Source organism: Convolutriloba macropyga, chromosome 7 (assembly GCF_964194025.1).
Source record: "Convolutriloba macropyga chromosome 7, txConMacr16.3, whole genome shotgun sequence".
NCBI lineage: Eukaryota > Metazoa > Xenacoelomorpha > Acoela > Convolutidae > Convolutriloba > Convolutriloba macropyga.
The window spans coordinates 41,111,612-41,131,589 of NC_134474.1; the positions used below are offsets into that span (position 1 = coordinate 41,111,612).

The 19,978-nt window shown below is 36.4% G+C and overlaps 1 protein-coding gene across 1 annotated transcript in view; it reads left to right on the top strand.

Annotated features, from left to right (window-relative positions):
- LOC142342868 (E3 ubiquitin-protein ligase SHPRH-like) overlaps nt 1-19,978 on the top strand; it is a 127,517-nt gene that overhangs the window by 4,855 nt on the left and 102,684 nt on the right. The window contains exons 3-5 of the mRNA XM_075394502.1: nt 802-1,056; nt 8,092-8,402; nt 18,806-19,070. Coding sequence (XP_075250617.1) covers nt 802-1,056; nt 8,092-8,402; nt 18,806-19,070 — 831 coding nt within the window. The remainder of the gene's footprint in view (nt 1-801; nt 1,057-8,091; nt 8,403-18,805; nt 19,071-19,978) is intronic.

Below are 19,978 nucleotides of genomic sequence, written 5' to 3' on the forward strand. Positions count from 1 at the left end.
TCAGGACAATGACACTATAATGAAAATTTTTATTAGAAACTTGCTTTTAAAAAATTCACTTTTGTGGTTTTTGCTTCTGCTTGTTTGTGTTCAGAAAGATCTGCGAATTGCCTATTTGTGTTTTCATTTTTTCTAATTCTGGTATAATAATTGTAGCTTCTCGGTACCTTAACAACCAGAGAATCTACAATACAAATTCTTTTTTGATAAATCTCAATTTGTGTAGAAAAATTTTTGTTTGGCTTGTTTTGTCCAATTCTTCTCTTAGTCAATTGTGGAATTTTGAAAGTTTCAGGTTTTTTCTTGGGATTGTTTTTCAGGACTTGTACTGCTATATTTTTTATTTCAACGAGATTGTTGGGGCAATTTTTTTTGTTCGAAATCGTTAATTGGATTTTGGCCACACTTGGCTTACATCTCTCAAAATGACGTACTCTCTCTCAATTTCACTTTTGCTAACTTAAAATGAAGGAGATAAGGTCAGCTCAATATATGTAACTATAAATGAAGGTTATTTGAGGACAGCTAATAGAACCAACTCATAGGTTATGCAGTTGCTTCTAAATCAATTTATAACATCTCACTTAGCAATTTAAAAAAAACTAATAATTCTCTTCTTCGGTCTTATTTTTAATTTCATTTTTGAGACTGCAGGTCTACGAATCTATTGCAGCTATTTTCTGGTGATCTACCAGCTATACTTTTATCTCTCCGAACGCAAAGAAACTGAAATTAGCTCTTCCCTTAAAGTCATCCTTAGATTTGTAATTGGACATTGTAACACATGTGTTTGCTTTCCAGACGAATCTGTTCATCCGCTGATGCAAAAAGTGAACATTCCAACAGTTACTCAAGATGAATATCCGAAGCATTTCTTCATTAACTTTTCAACCGGACAGTTTGCCTTCTCCCGCCCGCTGGCCTTCAGACCTCAACCGGGAGGAGTTCTGGCCGACGAAATGGGTCTTGGGAAGACGTTGGAAGTTCTGGAACTCATTCTCAAACATCCCAGATCCGAATTCGATCAATATAGCTTCCCTAATTTTGATATTAAAGGTACACAATTAAATCACAATTGGTTGAGCGTAGAAAAATTGTTTTTTGGCGATTTAGCTTTTTTATAAAATTGATTGAGGGCTGCTGAGCTATTTGAGAATCTTTACTTTAATGGTTAACTAGGCTCTTGACCTTGAGAAATTCGTTGATCACATTTGTGAATTGATTAAAGAATTACGACATTTTGTAGTTGTTTTGGGTTTTTACCATTCCACTTGGAGTGAAATCAGTACTTGCGTATAACTAAGAGTGGTGGGTGAGAAATGTTGGCAATCAATTTTCATCTTTTTAAGATCCATGAAACGATAGCGAGGCTACTCTTGGTTTATTCATAGTTTTTGCGACGCGGAGAGTTTTGGTGATCTTAAATTGGTTAAGTGTTAGTGAATATGATGTAAAACTCAGTGCCGAAAGAGCGAGCGAGCGCGAAAAAAAGTGTAAAAATTTTTTGCTTTTCGAGTAAAAATAGGGTCACTTGCGGCCTTTTAAAAGCATGTTTTTGAACTCAAGTTCCAACTCTTGAATTTTCTACCGAAGTGGTTCTTCTTACAGATATTTGAAAGTAGTTGTGGCGCAATTGAGACCATTTTAAACATATATTAGATGTACTAAAGAAATTTTTAGCTATTTTGCGTTTTGTTGTTTTAAAAGCGTTTTTAATAGTTTTGTATTTTAAGTTTTACAGTATACGAGGAGCTGTTTGTTGGCGCAGTTTCAATTTTTGGTGGAATGATTATTTCATTGTTATGGTTAGTTCTGTCAGAAAAAAAATGATTGAATTATATCAATTGTTTTTGATTGCTCTCGAACGAAGATCGAAGCAATTATTGTAAATGTGTCAAAATTTTTTATTGACCGTTTTAAGGTCTTAAGGGCCTGATTGCCGAGTGGTGAGTGCTTAAGTCTAGGAGGCGGGAGGTCGGTATTCGGATTTTTTCTCACCCATAAAGAAAAGTTTTTCCTTGCTACAGCCCCCTCTTAATTAAATTACCCCGCCTGTCGTTCGAGAGCAATTTGTCCGGGGTTAGTCGGTTTGTTTTGAAATTGGTTTGGTGGTTCTTCGAATAGGTTTTCCCATTCATTTGGTTGCTATGAATTATTTTATTGTGAATTAAATTGAACTTGAAGAAACTAATTCGTGTTTTTTTTACAGATCTTTAATTTTTTTGTTTTTTCCCGTCTTAGTATGCTCAGTTTTTGTTCTTTGTCATCTAAGTATCACGTCCTGTGCTGAACAAAAAATGTAATATGCAGTGTTGACTATAGATATTTTGGAGTTTCATTTTTTTAATATTGGCAAAACTTACGTTGTTTTCAATTTTCTCCGTGCTTTTCTCCGTTTTAAATTGAAAAATATAGAAGTAAATTATTTTTAAGTTCAGTGAGTGTATGATTAGGGTCTATTAAGTACTACTTTGCCTCGGTGCCAGAGTCTTCAGGCTATATTTTTTTAATTCGTTTTCTTCACGATTTTTGCTACGAGCCGACTATTTGAGTACGGGCCATGAAGTCAAAGTACGCCTTTTTTCGGGTTATTCGTACCGTTTTGCTGCTGAATTTATGTGCGTAATTCCAATTGTTACTGTAATTTTGTTAGTCAATCGTTTTTTGGGAATACATACACTCAACAAAATGACTACCGCAATCTAAATCGATAATGTGAACTCTAATGGATAATTATAAGTCTTCATTGCTCCGACCCCTCTTGAGGGGGGAACTATATACTCAAATGGGTTTTTTTGTTCAGACGATTTTGGCGGATCGATATATTCATCGTAGAGAATATCGTGAGACTGGTATCATTAGAAAGCTTGTCCAGCGTAGAATATGGAACTAGATATTTTTTATTTTGGCTTTTTACAGGGAATTATCGAGGTTAAAATTTTGAGAAAATAGTGTGAATTCCGGTGAGATTGTATTCGCATTTTCCGGAATTTTTGAATAAAACTTCGCCTATTTTGCAAAAATTTGTTTTTTTAAAGTGTTTGTTGATTTTTGTTTGTAAAGACGAAAAACTTTATTGGAGGCCATTTTTAGTATTTTTTTGTCAAAAACTCCGGCTAAATTTTTCAAAATTAATACTTTTTCATCAGAAACAGCACGAAAGAAGTTTCTTTAGTCCAGTTTGATTAAATTACACAGGAAGTACAGACCCAAACACCACTAACACAATCTTTTTAGACTGAAAATGGGGCTTTTTCTGCTTCAAATTCCTTTGAGAGTGCTATGTGATTAAAACTTTGCCGTTTTTTGCTAAATTTATTCGTTGATTATCAAAAAAGCCGCATCTATTTTTGAGTTTTTAGCTAACAAAATATCAATATCTGGAACATTCGAATAATTAGGTGTTCCTAATGGACAAACAATATTAGCAGGGCTAGTTTTGAATCAATCTTGGACTGGTATAATCCAAAAAATAACTCCAAACTGTTGTATCTAGTTGCTTACTTGAAAGCTTATAGTCGTTTTGACTTTTGAAAAGTTTGATTTTTAAATAAATAATTTATTGAACTTTGCCTCTATTTTCTCTTAATTTGGTCAACTTGTAGCCTTGTGTCAGCAAAGAAGGAATGCTTCTCCTTTCTACTGATTTCAAATTCAATCTTTATTGCCGTTTTACGCCTTAACGTTTCTGGCGTTGATATTAATAGATTTCACATTCTTTTTAATTTTTAGGTATTTGCCCATTTTTCATGTTTTCTAGTTTTGTCACATTGTCACTTTATTGGCAGTTCATATATCACATTATTGGCATTCAAAATAAGGCACAATTGATAATATTAAAATCTTTAAAGCTATATATTATGTTTTTAACGGCTTCGACGCTACTTTCTCGAATAATTTAATTAAATTTTTTCGTCTCTAACTGTCGTTTTTAATTTGTCTTGTTTGTCGTTTGAAATTTCCTGTACAATGACCCGGTTTCATCGGTTTTTCATGGAAGAATAGATGAGCTGATATTCCGATATCAGTTGATAGCTGATGATTTTCATGACTTTAAAACAATTGTTTTTCAAAATGAAAAAAAAACACCTCGCAATTTTGTTCCTTTTATTGTCTGTTTGTTACATAGTCCCTTTAATTACACGCCTAATATGACATTGTTGTTGTCAAGGACGGTGTCAAAAGGGATTGGTGTCACGAAATCTAATGGTTTTAAAGAATTCGTTATGATTTTACTAGCTTTGACATGGATTTTTTACAAAAAAAGTAAATTGGTTTTCGATTTTGTCATATTTGACGTTCTTTTTGTAGACTTAGGACATATTCTGGATAATTTCAGGTCCCAAAGGCTTCCTTAGGATGAATAAATGAACCTATTTAATAATTTCATTTTGTAATTAATGGACTTCATGTAATTGGAAATATTTTTTTTTTCGAAAAAAACAAATATTACCTAATTTTGCCCTTTTTCTTTTTTATCTACTTGTTACCTACTTTCATCAATAAGAGGTCACGTAATACATTATGAGGTTTCAAAAAAGGTGGGTGCAATCGAACATATTTTGAGGGCCAAAGTATGGCTTTAAGGCTTCGAAAGCGTATTCTGGCAAGTTTTAATTGATTTTTGTTTGTTGTCTATATGTTGTTCTTTTTGTAACCGCATAAAAAAATGGAGCTTAAGTCCCTTCCCTAGAAGCATTGTCAATTGTAAACCTATGGAATGTTTTTAGTTGATTGCTAATGATTTTTATTACTTGGAAATTAACTGTTTTTAAAGAAAAATAGGCGAATTTGTCAACTTTACTGTTTTTGGTGTTTATTGTCTAATTGTTACCAAGCCTTATTATGGACTGGTGAATTATTTTCTGGTGAAGTGCAAGTTATTTTATTTAGTTTTATTTTTATCTGACGCTATTTTGACTTTGTTATTAAGTTTTTTTTTAAAACGGACATAAAGTTTTTGATGTTATTATTCTTTGTTGTTGTTGTTTGATTTTGCTGTTCGTCTTGACCCGCTTTCTTAATATTGGCATATCTTGTCATCTAATGCATCATAATTTACTCCACTGAGTTTTTTGCTTTGCAGGCTATCTTTTGGTTCATACACCATTTTTTTTTGAAAAATACTTGGTAGACAATTAGGCCAAAATTGTGGATGAGCGGGGTCGGAACCTTGTGTGCGATCGCACATTACCGAGCCTCCTTGTTAAATTAAAATGTTTGAGATCAGAATCTGATATTTTGAGTCACAGTCTCTCGCGCCTTTTGCTCGGCAATCTGTCGGCCATGTTTCACTATCATGCACTATAAGGTAATCAGAGGGAGGTATCAGGATTTGCACCATTCCAAAGCCGTTTTTAATTAATTTCTGCTTTATAGCTTCCAGTGTTAATTTAGAACTTTTTCTATGGTTAGCGGTCTTTTTTTGTGGGTTTTCAAATTTCTTTGTTTTTATTAATAGCCGCCCTCATCTTCTCAGCTGGCTATTATTGCGCTCGTATTTTTTTTTACAATTCAAAGAATTTGAATTGTATTGGTGCGCTGTGTGTTTTTTTTTAATGTGTTCACACGTTTTCCAATGACTTTGATCTTTCGAAACGGGATAAACAGGTAAAGCCCAGCGGGCATTAAGTTTCATTAGAGGCCCAAAGTGGGCTTTAGTAGTCCTTCAATTGCGTATAGTGGTGCAGCTGCTGGGATGGCCTTAATTAAAGGTTAAAAGGTCATTTTTAGGAGTTTTTCGGCTCAAAATGGTGCAATTTTTCGTGTTTTTTTGTGATTTTTTTGAGATTTTTGTTTGATTAGTCTAAGGTTGAGGTTTTTAAAAGCTGATGAAGGCCTTTTGCGAGACAAATTTGCTTGTTATGACCATTTTATGAGCTATATGTCGTGGTACTACAAACGCAAACACACAAAATGATACTAATTTTTGCAATTTTTTTCAGGTTTTTTGAAATTTTTGTCCTTTTTTGAGTTTTTTACCCCTAGGTGTCACGAAACCTCCTCTAGGGTTTGATAAAGGGTTGGATGATAGATTACTGCACAGTTTCTAGTGGTAATGGAACGGTTTTCAACTTTTTGACATCATGAGTTTTAGCATTTTTTGACAAAAGTTGCAAATTTTTCATGTTTTTTGACATATTTATTGTCATCCTTCAAGTTGTTTGAGTCCCAGGGGCAAGAAACCCATATTAGGGGTTGGATAATAAGTTACTGAAAAATTTTTAGTTGCCATGGAATAGGTTTCATCTTTTGAATATCACAAATTTTAGCAATTTTTTTGAACAAATTTGTATTTTTTTCAGGTTTTTGAAAATTTTCATCATTTTCTCAGTTTTTCCAGTTTCAGGAGTAGGCAATCTCTGTTGAGGTTTGTTAATAGGGAACTGCATAGTTTCTAGTAACAATGGAACGCTTTTTTAATGTTTCGAATTTTAGCATTTTTTTTTTAAGATCTGCAATTTTTTTAATGTTTCCTAAAGTTTTTGTCAGATTTTGATATTCGTCCATTCTCAAGTGTAAGAAAACCTATTCCACGTTTTGATGAAAAGTTAGTGCACGGGTTTTAGTTTCAATGGACTTGTTTTCTACAATTTAACCTTTCGACTTTTAGAAATTGTTTGATAGAATTTGCAATTTTTTTCAAGTTTTTTTTTTAAACTATTTGTATTTTATTTATTTTTTCTTGCCTCAGTTGCCAGGTAAACGCATCCAGGGTTCGACAATATTTTATTAAATAGTTTCTAGGGGGCAATTGAATGGCTTTCAACATTTTAATAGAAGGAATTTCTATTTTGAAATTTGAAATTTTTTCTAAATTTTATTGCCTATCGATCTATGAGCCAATGATTTTTTAATGCTTGGAATTGGGTTACTGGATAGCCTCTAGAGACACAGAAATGATTCTGAAGATATTTATATCAAAATTTTCAGCAATATTTTCTTATAACTTGCAATTGATTTCTTTTTTTTTCTTAAATTTTTTGGTCATTTTCAAGTTAATCGATCTCCAAGGGCCAATGAATATTTTTCAGGTATTGCGGATATAATACTGGACCGATTTCAGAAACAAAAATTGGTTTTGAACATTTTTTTGTAATAGGTGTTTTTAAAGGGAAAAAGTTTTGCCTTAGGTTTAAAAGCTTCAAGAGTTTTAGCAATGAGTTTGTTTTTGTTTAGTTTTGACTCTTTTAGTTTCTCAATTCTTTGGTGATTTTTGTGTTCCGGCTGGCATTGTTCAAGTGATCTGCTGATCAGGCAGAGTGCGTCTGAGTTTTTCATTCAATTCTTTGAATTGTATTTCAGGACTTGTCCTGCTATGTTTTTATACTTCGTCAAACTTTTTTTCGCTTTACCATTTTGCCGCTTTTTCGACATTTTGCGTGAAATCTTTTTGACTTCTCTAGGCTAGTTTCTCTCTTCTCTCATTCTGCTTAAAGTGAATTTGAACATCAGTTGCCCAGCAAAGCAATTCAAAATGAACAGAGTCGGTATAAAAAATTGAAGTCAGAAATAGAAACGGGATAAACTCATAAAGCCCAATTTTAGATGCCCGCTATTTGAACGTCGTTCCTATAAGTCTTAGTTACCATCTCTAATGCTTATTGGTATTGATAGTAGCCCCTGTACCCTCTCTCTAGGAAACAGAAGTACGTTATGTTCAACTACGAAATGCCATCAAAATGAATCGGACTTAAAAAATGTTTTTGTACAAAAATATATTTTTTTCAATATCTTCTATTCTTTCAATCCCAATCATGCTTATTAGAATCAACGGCGGCTATTTTCCGGCAATCTGCCGGGTATGTTATGAATTATTTGTTAAATAGTACGTATAAATGCAAATAAATATTAAAAACAACTTTGAATTATTAAAAATTGAATTATTAATCAAGTTTGGTTTAATGGGGATTAGTTTTGTTACCATTGCTTCCAATTTTCTATTGTTATCATTTGTTTGTTTTCTATTGCTTGCATTTTTTCTATTGTTTACTTCTCTTTGTGTTTTATTTAGCATATTTAACATGTGATTCCGATAGTCTCAATTGTCTCTTAATATTGCAATTCTTCAATAAGCAGTTTTTGTTTTAGAGCCCACTAACATTCCAAAATCAAGTGAACGTGTTGAACTGGAGAGCGACGATGACGCGTATAATTGTGTAGATTTATTTTGTGTCTGTGGAAATATTAGCCACGATTATAATGATGACGAGGACAGACGATTGGGAGACCCTTTAAAGTGTGTTCAGTGTCAGTCTTGGATGCACCCTGCTTGCTTCTCTCAGCTTGCTGCAAATCGATTGAAGAGGAAGCGGAAGTTCGACGATGAAGACTTGGGCAGAACAGTTTTTGATCACAGAATGAAACGATTCGTTTGTCCGTTTTGTGTCGTTGAGAAAAAGGTTAACAACTGGTTGATTCATTGCTCTCAGCTCTCAAAAAAGTTTGTGGCGATTAATTTTTTCCTGTTGGTCTTTTTTGCAATTTGTCGAGGGCATTAAATTGCCTAACTCGTCTGTTAGTACATAATCTCCAAAATTTCTGGGTAGGCGTAAATTGATGACGTGGAGGCCAGTTCTTTGGAATTTTGGAACCCCACTCCAACTTCAGATATACTCAAAGCTTTGACTAGCGACGAACATCCCTCGCCAGCTTTTTGGGAGCTATTCTACATAAATCAAAGTAACAAAGGAAATGTACGTTTCACAAGTGTAGGTTTCAAAATGCGACTTCTTATTTGATAAGAATTCATAAATTCACTGATTTTCAAACCACATACGTAAAAGAAACTGGTTTTTTGAAACGAAAAACAAATGAAATTTTTCAACCAATTTTTTTCAACTCTTCTTTTCTTGAATATATCTTTTTACGTATTGACAAATTATTAATCAAACTGATCTTCTGTAGTACATTATTTACTTGAAGAATTGATAGTTTTGAAATATCAACACAATGTGTAATTTTCTGAAAAACTTTTAAAAAAATCATTTATAGATTCTTTGATAAATTGCGCTTCAAATGGATCCATTCTATGAGTGTATAGAATAGATTTCTTTTAACTGTATAATTAATTAGTTCCTTGATCTAGAAAATAATGAAAAAAGCAATTCTCATGAGTTTCTATTAAAATAACGACTTTTTGTAGCTTCATAAAAATCGAAAAGGTGAAGATCTAAAATTTATCGAATTCGAGTTTCATATAGTCTGTGGATTGAATGAGAAAGGCGGGCAAACAGATTGTTGAGATCCCCAGTTTAAAGAACCGCCTAGACCAAACAAAAGACTTTCAAGAAAGTAATTATCCATCTTTGTGACCTCTATTGAATTTCCATTAAGGTTTATGCTCACTTTAGATTTAATAAGTGGGCGCATGTCATTTTTATTGATTGATGAAGTTCATGAAAGAATTGACGTCATGCATAGTAAGACCTAACGTTGCGCACACATTCAGCTGCAGAATTTTAGAAGCAACCAAAAAAATCCAATACCACGTTTTTGATCTTAATCAAATTGCCTTAACAAAAATCGGGATGACGACGATAGTTTTTTTTTGTTTTTTTTTGTATTTTTGTTTTTTTGTCTGGTAGTTTTTAATTGCTCTCAAACGAAGTTTGTAGCAATTATATTAGTCCTGTCGGTCTTTTTTTTTTATGCGATTTTTCGCTTGACCGAATTTTCGTCTGACGCTTTTGACTTTTCGTCCTCAAAAACGGGATAAACAGGTAGCGCCCAGTGGGCATTAAGTGCTCTTAGAGCCTTTCAGCTCAAACTGTTTTGGAGACTTATAATTATGGTGTGAAGAGCGGTTCTTAGAGGTTGACGACCCCTCCCCCCCCCCCCCCCCAACTGTTGACCCCACCCCCCACTATTGCCCCGCACCGCCCACCGCGCTGTTGCCCCCCACCCTACTGTTGCCGCCCCCATCAGCACCCCCTCTCCCCATGGCTAGTTACTGACGAACAACCGCTCGCTAAAAACACGCAATTTATACAAATTTTCACAATTTTTTCAAGCTTTTTGAAATTTTTTGTCCTTTTTGTAAAAGTTTTGTCAAATTTTTGATCTTTATCAACCCTAGATGTCAAAGAACCCGCTCTATGGTTTGATAATAGGTCACTGCACAGTTTCTAGTGGTAATAGAATGGTTTCAACATTTCAACTTTGCGATTTTTTGCAATTTTTGGAAAAAAAATTGCAAATTTTTTCAAGGTTTTTGAAAATTTTTGTCGGTTTTCAGGTTTATCAAGCCTCAAGAGACCAGGAGCCTCCTCTAAGGTTAGATGATAGGTTACTCTATAGTTTCTAGACGTAATGGAATTTTTTTCAAGAATTTAACATCACGAATTTTAGCATTTTTGTTGAATAAAATAGAATTTTTAAAATTTAAAATATTTATTGTCATTATTCAAGATTTGCCAGCCTCAGGGTTCAAAAACCTGCTTAAGGTTTCGATAATATGTGGCTGCATAGTTTTTAGTGGTAATGGAATGGTTTTCAACTTTTTAATATTACAATTTTATCGATTTGTTTTTATAAAACTTGCAATTTTTTCAAGTTTTTTTGATAATTTTTGTCATTTTATAGGTTTACCTAGCCTTAAGAGCCAAGGAACCTCCTCTAGGGTTTGATAACAAGTTTTTGTATAGTTTCTAGATGTAACGGAGTGTTTTTAAAGATTTTAACAATTAACGAGTTTTAGCATTTTTTTGAATAATTTTTTGCAATCTTCATGATTTTTTGAAATTGTCATTTTGTAAAGGTTTTTCCAGCCTCAAGAGCCAAGTATCCTTCTTCGAGGTTTGATACTAAGCTGCTGCTTAGTTTCTAGAGTTATGGAATGGTTATCATTTTTTAATGACTCGAGTTTTAGAATTTTTTTGATAAATTTTTCAAAAATTTTTATCATGTTCCAATTGTATGGATCTTTTTGAGCCAGTGAAACTGTTTAAGGCTTGAAACAGGCATACTGGTTGGTCTCTTGAGACAATGGAATTGTGTTCTGAAGATATTAATATCACGAATTTTAGCAAGACTTTGTTAAATTTTGCTATTGTTTCAAAAATTTTTGAATTTTCATGTTCTTTTCTGAGTTTAACGATCACTGCTGGCCAACGAAGCTTTTTAAGTCTTGCAGATGAGTTTCATGACAAAAATCCAGAGACAAAAAATGTTTTTTATTATTTTTTTACTGCGAAATGTGACATTTTTCGTTGGAATTTTGCACTTACATTTTTTTCTATATGATTTAGTTACTAATCAGTGTAGAAAACTTGAAGTTGTAGAATCGAATCTCATCATGGAAAAAGTTCCTAGGTCTCTCTCGCTCTCTCTGTATTGGCTGGCGTTTCTTTCCTTCTCCTTCACGCTCACGTTTAATCTCTCTCTCTCTCTCTCTCTATCTCTCTCCTTAATTCTTTTGTTGATGCCGCACTTCAGCGGCTGTTATGTGGCGTGATGTCATCGTCTATTACCCTAATCTCAGGCCTCTTCAATCAAGCTAAAGCTAAACTCACTAAACAGTGGCTAGGTACTGACAAAGCCAACCGCTCGCTGGTCGTTTGTGAGCCATTCGCCCGACGTTAGTTGGTTATGTTTCAAATTTTAATTTGGTGTTTCTTATCTTTTTTTTGTAACTTGAAATAAATTAAGTTCAACCTCATTTTTGTCTTCCAAATGTTTTCAAATTACGTTTTATTGATACGTCATATATAGAGCAGCATTTCTTAATAAATTTTTTGGGTTATGGGTTTTTGCAAGCGGAATAACAGCGTTTTTAACTAAGTAGAAAAATTAATTTCTCAAAATGAGAGAATTCCAAGAATGATATTTTACAGTAGAATTTAGAGATTTACAGGAGATATCTGATTATTAGATCAAGATGGTGATTTGATTTTGGGGATGAAAAAGGACTCAAAAATCAGCTGTATATATACCCATTATCAGTGTGAAAAAGTCAAGATACAAAACTAATCTTAGCACCATGATTTATAGTGCGGGTCGCCAGGGTTACCCAATATGGTTTGCTTCTGCAAATCAGTCGCAAAGGGAACCATAAATGGAATGAATTTGCACTTTTCTAAGAATTCATTCACACTTCCGGAGATATCATAATCATTTATTACATGCTGGGAAGATTTTACATCTATTAATCTAACTCTACTAATAGTTATCTAGAATCATCAGTTTGAACCGAGTATCGATTCACAGCACCATTTCTTGAAGATTCATTTATATCAGTATTGGTGACTTGAATCAATTTGCCTCTGTCAGATTAATTTGGTAAGTTAAACTTTCTAATAATACTAAGTTTAAGTCTTCAACTCGAATCAAAATTCTAACACCCCCACTCAGACTTGAGCTGATTGCGTAGAGTCTGTTCCCATCAAAACTGCTCTGAATGTTTCCACTTTCGGAACGGGTAAGGACTTTGTGAAGATGTCCGCTGCCATTTTGTCTGTAGGAACGTAATGAATTGAAATAGTCGCATCCTCCGTCTTGTCCCGAATGAAGTGAAACTTTGTCTCGATGTGCTTGCTCCTCTTGTGCATTACTGGGTTGCGGTAAAGTCTGATACAACTTTGGTTGTCCTCTCCAACTGCTATTGGACGTTTGTTGGATGCCAAAATCCTCTAGAAGTTGTTTCAGGTAGAGTGCTTCCTGAACTGCTGCTGCCATGCCCTGATATTCTGCTTCTGATGAAGAAAGAGCAATTGTGGCCTGCTTCTTGACACCCCATCTGAGTGCTGCGCCACGTCCGTTGAGCTTGAAGTAATAGCCCGTTGTTGATTTTCTGTCGTTCACAGCTCCAGACCAGTCAGTCTGCAGCACTTTCCCCCACTAAGTCATAACAGCCTCTTTTGTGTAAGTAATTTTTAAACCTTTTGAACCTTGAAGATATCGCAGAAGTCGTTTTCCGCATAGCCAGTGATGATTGGTAGGTGCGTTCATGTGCCTGGACGGAATGTTGACTGTGAACATGATGTCTGGCCTCGTCTGTTTGGCCAGATAAAGAAGTGATCCAAACAAGCTTCTGTAGATCCTCTGGTCCACTTCTTCGTCTCCGTTCTGTGCTGTCTGAAATTTCAAGTTCAAATCAGCTGGAGTTTTTAAGGGTTTGCATTGATCCATTTGAAACCGTTCAAGCATTGTTTCTATGTAGCGTTCTTGGTCGACTGTGACTTTGCCCTCTTCTTGTCTGATTCTAAGGCCCAGAAACCAGTGTTGTCTCCCTCTGTCTTCCATGTGACATGTTGTCTCTAGTGCCTTCTTGACATCGGAGATCACTGTCATACTTCTTGATGCTACTATGATGTCGTCAACCCAGACCAAGATGAAGGTGTGATCCTCTGCCTCTGATCTTGCGAACAAGCAGTGATCGTTCCTGCTTCTGGTGAACCCCTGTCTCAGTAGGAAGTTTGCCAGCTCTTTGTACCAGTTGTTAGCAGCCTGTTTCAAACCATAAATTGATTTATTTAGTCGACATACTAACTTCTCTCCATCTGATCCGCGTTTTACAAACTCCCCTGGCTGTTCCAGATACACTTCTTCCTCGATTGGTGAGTGCAGGAAAGAAGTCTTGACATCAAATTGGTGCATCACATGGCCCTGCTTCGCTGATAGCTGAAGGAGAATCCTGAATGTCTCTGGCTTACAGGTAGGCACAAAAGTCTCAAAGTAGTCCAGTCCTTCCACTTGTTTGAAGCCTTTCGCCACAGTGTGCTTTTTATTTGACTTGACCACTGGGTCCCAATTTCACTTTGTAGACCCTTTTGCCCGGTATGACGTCCCTGTCTGTGGGTGGTCTCACTAGGTCCCAAGTCTCGTTGTCTTGGAATGCCTTGACCTCGTCATTCATTGCCCGGTACCACTGGTCCAATTCGTCAGCTTGCTCGGCTTCGTAGACTGTTTTGGGTTCCACATAGCTACCGTCAGTCACAGCAAGATGGGTCCTGACTTCTCCAAAAAATTGCGGAACAGTCCTTACTCGTGTCCCTCGTCTGGGCTCTGCCCTCTCCGCTTGTTCCAGTGCCTCTTCAAAGAAGCCAACTGTCTGTGAGAAGTCCTCCGTTTCACTGTCTTCCAGTGACTCAGAGTCTCTGAGACTCCCTCTTGTTGCAGTAGAATCTTCATCCAGTGCTGCTTCCTCAACATCTGAGGCATCTCGTCTCAGTGTCATTTCTTGTTTGTTTACGCTCTCTGCGTCGTGCCACTCTTCCTTTATTTCCGTAGATGTGCCCTGCTCCTCTTTGTTGCCATCGTCTTGATGACCATCATCTGAGTGCCAGATCTCCAGTTGCTGTGACCCCTCATCTAGTAGGTCGGGCGTCTCTGTTTTGTCAGGGATTGAGCCCACTTCGGACTCCTTGATGATCACATGTCGAACTGCCACAACCTTGCGTGTGCTGGGTACGTACACCAGGTATCCGTTGTCTCCTTCAGTGTAACCCACAAACTTGCCTTCAAGTGCCTTGGGTTCAAGTTTGCTGACATCTTTGTCCCGCTTCCCCATGAAGACTGTGCAACTAAAAATGGATAGTTTACTAATTGAAAGCTTAGGTTTTATACCTCGCATCAGCTCTGCTGAGCATTTTTCTTATCTCACAACCAAGTTCCTGATCCTTGTTGCGTGAAGAATTGCTGCTCCCCACATCATCTTGGGAAGTCCTGAGTCAATGAGCAAACATCTTGCCATCTCCAGCAGTGTCCTGTTGCACCTCTCAGCTAACCCATTCTGTTGTGGCGTCTCTGGTATAGTCTTCTCCCGTAGAATGACTGCATCTAAGCAGTATATCTTGAACTGCTTTGCTCTGAGAGAAACTCCTTCTCATTGTCTTGCCTCAGCTTCTTGGGCGTCCCCACACTGAGAACAAATTTCTTCAGGCGGGCCAGTGCTTCACTCTTTGCCTTAAGGGAGTCCACAAAAACAAACTTCGTGTACTAGTCTGCAAACACAATGCAGAACTGGAACCCTGACAGTGAGTCTACTCAAGGTCGCATCGCGTCTGTGAACACCCTCTCCAGCTTCTCTTCTGCTTGGGTCTCTGCCACTCTTGGTACTGGAGCTTGGCCAATGCACGCACATTGCATACATCATCGAGTTCCCCCACTGTCTCTGGTGCATTCCTGACCACATCCGCTTGATTCAGATGACCCAATCGTCTGTGCCACTTCCTTGCACTGTCAAGTTTCACGCTGTTGGAACTCATCTTGAATTCTAGAACGCTGCAGGATAAGTAAAACAAATTATTTTCTGGTATTAGTTTTACCCGAGTTCCCTCCTGGAGTTTCATGCAGCTGTTTCCTTTCTCGAAAGTGAAGCTATGTCCCCACTCCGTGCTTCTTGATACTGATAGGAGGTTTGAAGAATATTCCGGCACACACAAAACATTTCGCATTGGAATTCCCCTTTGTTTGAGGGTATGCTGATCCTCACACAGCCTCTGCCCACCACTCTGGAAGCCTCTCCGTTAGGATTTCTGACCACTGATTGAATGGGCACAAAGTCCAGGAACGCATCGATGTTCGTCACTATGTGATCTGTACAACCACTGTCCACTAGCATGCCTGCTGTCTTCCACTGGGTAAGAGCTGCCCAGTATTCCTCGTCTGGTGAAGACAATGTTGGACCCATTGCCACTGACTCCTGTTTGTCTCCATCTCTTTGTCTCTTGCATGCCCTGTCTAGGTGACCTTTCTCAACACACTTGCTGCATTGTGCTATCTCCTTCCTCCTGCAGTCCTTGGCAAAGTGTCCAGGGATCCCACATAAAGCAGTTTCCTTTCTTGGGTCCCCTCTTGAAGTCACACATCACTGCCAGTGCCACTGCACCACTTTGTCCCTTGTGCCTCTGTGCTGTGCTCTCATGGAAGTTCTGCAGCCTTTTCCTCAACTCTGTGAAGTTCGTTGCCGGGTTAAAGCTTTCCTGTATAACAAAACTTTGATACCTCATTGGCAGACCATTGAGGACCAAGGCGTTGAAGAGGCTCTCTGAGACTGCTTCCCCTGCTTCTTGTAGCCTTGTGAGCAACTCCTGTCCTCTGATGAAGAAGCTATCCAAATCCTCAGCATCCTCGAACTGCATTCGAACAAGCTGTGCCACCAAAGTCACCACTGTCGGTGTCTCCACACTCTGAAATCTCTCTTGCAAAAGCTTCCAAGCCTTTGCTCCATCTCCGATGCCGTCATCTCCCGCACAGTCATGTCTCATCAGCATGAGGGTTGTTGCATCTAGAGTCAGTGCCAGATGCCATCACACATTGTTCCGTTTCTCCTTGATGTCTGCAACTTCCTTCTCATATGCATCCTTCAGCACCTTGTGGTTCTCCTTTTCATCATTGCTCGCCCCATTTGCTGGTGGTGCAGGCTCGTTGGGTTGCTCCTCTGTCCCAAGTAGTGATTTGTAGAGTCCCTTCGTCTGCATCATTGCCACAAATCTTGTGCTCCAGATTGGAAAGTCCTGTGCCTTTCCTGTGTGTTGATCCATCGTAGCTTGAGCAGGCAAAACAGTTGTGAAAAGAAAAGGTACGAAGCAGAACAGGATTATGACTGTCAACAACAAATAAGTTTTGTTTTAGAAATTAGTTTTAAGACTTAGAAAATTGCTGGGCCCATAACCTTTTGGGTTATGGGTTTTCGCAACCGGATTAAAAGCGTTTTTAATCAAGTCGAAAAATGAATTTCTCAAAATGAGAGAATTGCAAGAATGATATTTTACAGTAGCGTTTAGAGTTTTACGGGAGAGATCTGATTATTAGATCAAGACGGTGATTTGATTTTGGGGATGAAAAAGGATTCAAAAATCAGCTGTATATATACCCATTATCAGTGTGGAATAGTCAAGATACAAAACTAATCTTAGCACCATGATTTATAGTGGGGGTCGTAAGGGTTACCCAATATGGTTTGCTTCTGCAAATCAGTCGCAAAGGGAACCATAAATGGAATGCATTTGCACTTTTCTAAGAATTCATTCACACTTCTGGAGATATCATAATCATTTATTACATGCTGGGAAGATTTTACATCTATTAATCTAACTCTAATAATAGTTATCTAGAATCATCAGTTTGAACCGAGTATTGATTCACAGCACCATTTCTTGAAGATTCATTTATATCAGTATTGGTGACTTGAATCAATTTACCTCTGTCAGATTAATTTGATAAGTTAAACTTTCTAATAATGCTAAGTTTAAGTCTTCAACTCGAATCGAAATTCTAACAAAATTTTTTACCGTGGCACACTTCCGGAGATATCATAATCATTTATTACATGCTGGGAAGATTTTACATCTATTAATCTAACTCTAATAAACGATTTATATTCAAATTCTGTTTTAAAAATTAGGATATAATTTGAATAATCATCTCATTTATAATCTTCTTTGTCTTCTTTATCTTTTGTTCCGGTCACCGTCTCCATGCTTGGGTTTCTCGTGAGACTATTTCGGGGCTGGTTGATAGGATGGCGAAAAACGTCTGCTAAAAAAATAGGGATTCGCTTTACCGTGTAAACGTACTCGTTTATCAGAAAATCTAGAAATTGTCATATTTCCAGTTTCAGACCACCATTTGTTAAATCTATGTTTTGACTGAATGTCATATGATCCCATTAGCTACAGTTATATGACTTTATAGCTTCGATAGCTGTTTGGAGCTATTATTGGACTTCTCTTGGTTTTATTGCAAAGAATTTTATTAGGTCGCCTTTTTTTAAAGACATGTTTACACTTTTTTTTTAAACTTTTTATTGAGAGGTGAAATTAGAGTTGTGATTTTAGTCATGTTTGAGTAGTTAGAGGAGCGAAAAGCGAGCAGTGGCAGTGCCTGCTTTTTAAAAAAGAGTGTTTTTTGAAAGAATTGTTTCACGTGCTTAACTCTTAATGATTTTTATCATGCTTTCAGCTTTTTGTCATCAGAAGGTGACGCGTTTTGCAAATTGGTTGTTTTTGTTCATCAAAGGGTGACCAACGGTTTATGTGACTTAAACGCTATTTGTTTGCATAAAGTCATAGTGAGTTTTAACCCTTTTTTTAGTTTTTGTTGTCCCTTTTCTTAGTTGATGAAGTCTCATTGGCTCTTTATTAAGGCAAAAATAAATCTAGTTTATGGTTTCGTTTTAATTTCAACTGTTTTTGCTAGTGGTATTGTTTGCATAAAATGATAGTGAGTTTTAACCTTTTTTTTAAGTTTTTGTTGTCCCTTTTCTTAGTTGATGAAGTCTCATTGGCTATTTATTAAAGCAAAAATAAATCTAGTTTATGGTTTCGTTTTATTTTCAACTGTTTTCGCTAGTGATGTATTGTCGCGTTGTTGTATCATAATCTAATTGAAGGTTATCTGAGAGCAGCTATAAAGCACATAAGTCTAACTCAATTACAGTTATCAGAACAGTTTGCATGAAAACTGTTTTACTTCTGTAAAGCTATCGCAGATCTGGCAGTCTGACAGCTGTGTTGTATTAACGGCCAATTGATTCCTCTGATTTTTGCTTTTCTTATTTTGTCTGTTCGACTTTTTTAAATAGATTAGTTCCTCATTTAAGAAATGGGGCATTATTTTTGCAATCAACTGTAATGTAACGATGGTTTATGAAAAGGATTTTTGTTTTGGAGTTTTTATTGATACTGTAGTGGGCATCAGATCTAATGATAGCTTAGAAATTCTGTTTTTTAGTTCCTCGGCTTTAAAATAACTTGAATGCAACGTAATTTATCCCAGATAATTGTGAAAAAGTGTCACTTTCAAATTTTCTCTTTTTCAACCGCCGTCTCTGTATCCGTCAATTTGTTATTCACTGTTCTAGGATGTGGTACCAACAAAGGCCACTCTGATTGTAACTCCGGGTGCCATTTGCACCCAGTGGCTGGACGAAATTTCCCAACATGTTAAAGAGGGGACATTAAAGATATTGAACTACTCTGGTGTGAACAGCAAGCAGAAGTTTATACAGCCGAAGGAGTTCGAAAACTATGATGTAGTTATTACAACCTTTGAAATCCTGAGATCGGAGTTGTTACATACGAATTTGCACGATGACAACAAAGAGATACCGTCCAAAAGAGCTCAAGGTTGTGTTTTTGATCGTTTAAATTGGTTTCCCTTTTAATTTTATATCTTTTGAAAAGTTCTGTGATAAGCTCTAATATAAATCAATTTTGTAGCCGCTGAATTCAATTGGGTGCTCTAGTTTGGGCGAGCTTATTAAAAAAGATGGATGATAAGTTCTTTTAATAGAGTGAGCAATAGACATGCATGAATCAGCTTAGCTCAGCAAGCTAAGTTTTTGTTGAGATGCCACTTTTCAAAGGCGTGTTTCATTTTGATTTTTTTGAAAAGGAAATAGCTACTATATTTTTTGCGACAATATTTAGTTTCAAATTTTGATTGAAAGTCAGACGAAATAGTGGACGTTTTTTCTGATGCTTTGTGGTACCGTTTTTCATATAGATTTATTCGTACCGTTATTCATATAAACGTTGTGACATTTCATAATGAATTTGTTTCCTAAATATCTATATGCTCTGGTAGTTAAATATTGATTCTTGTTTATTCATAAATAGTTTTTATACATTATCATTCGGAACTTTTGGTCGGAAGTTTTTATGCTGTGTATTTAGTTCAGAAGTGGAATACTGAAGCGGTTTTCGGCTGCAGGATATCAGGAGTTATCCAAAATATTTCTCCTCGGTTGTTTTAATCAGTTTTTCTTAGTTAATTGTATGTGATGCCTTTGACAATCTTTGATTCGCACCTATGCTTAATTTATACCTTTTTAATGGCCTTTCGACGTTCCCATAACATATTTACCGTCATGGGTCCCAGCTTCTCTAATAGTAGGCCCTGAGTAATTTCAGTTCGTAATGAAAATATATCTTGTGTATTGCCCTGATTGTTTTTTTATCGCTGATGTAAGCTGAACATAGCTATATTGCAGTGTATTGTTCGGGAATTTTTGGAGTGTATTTTAAACAGGATT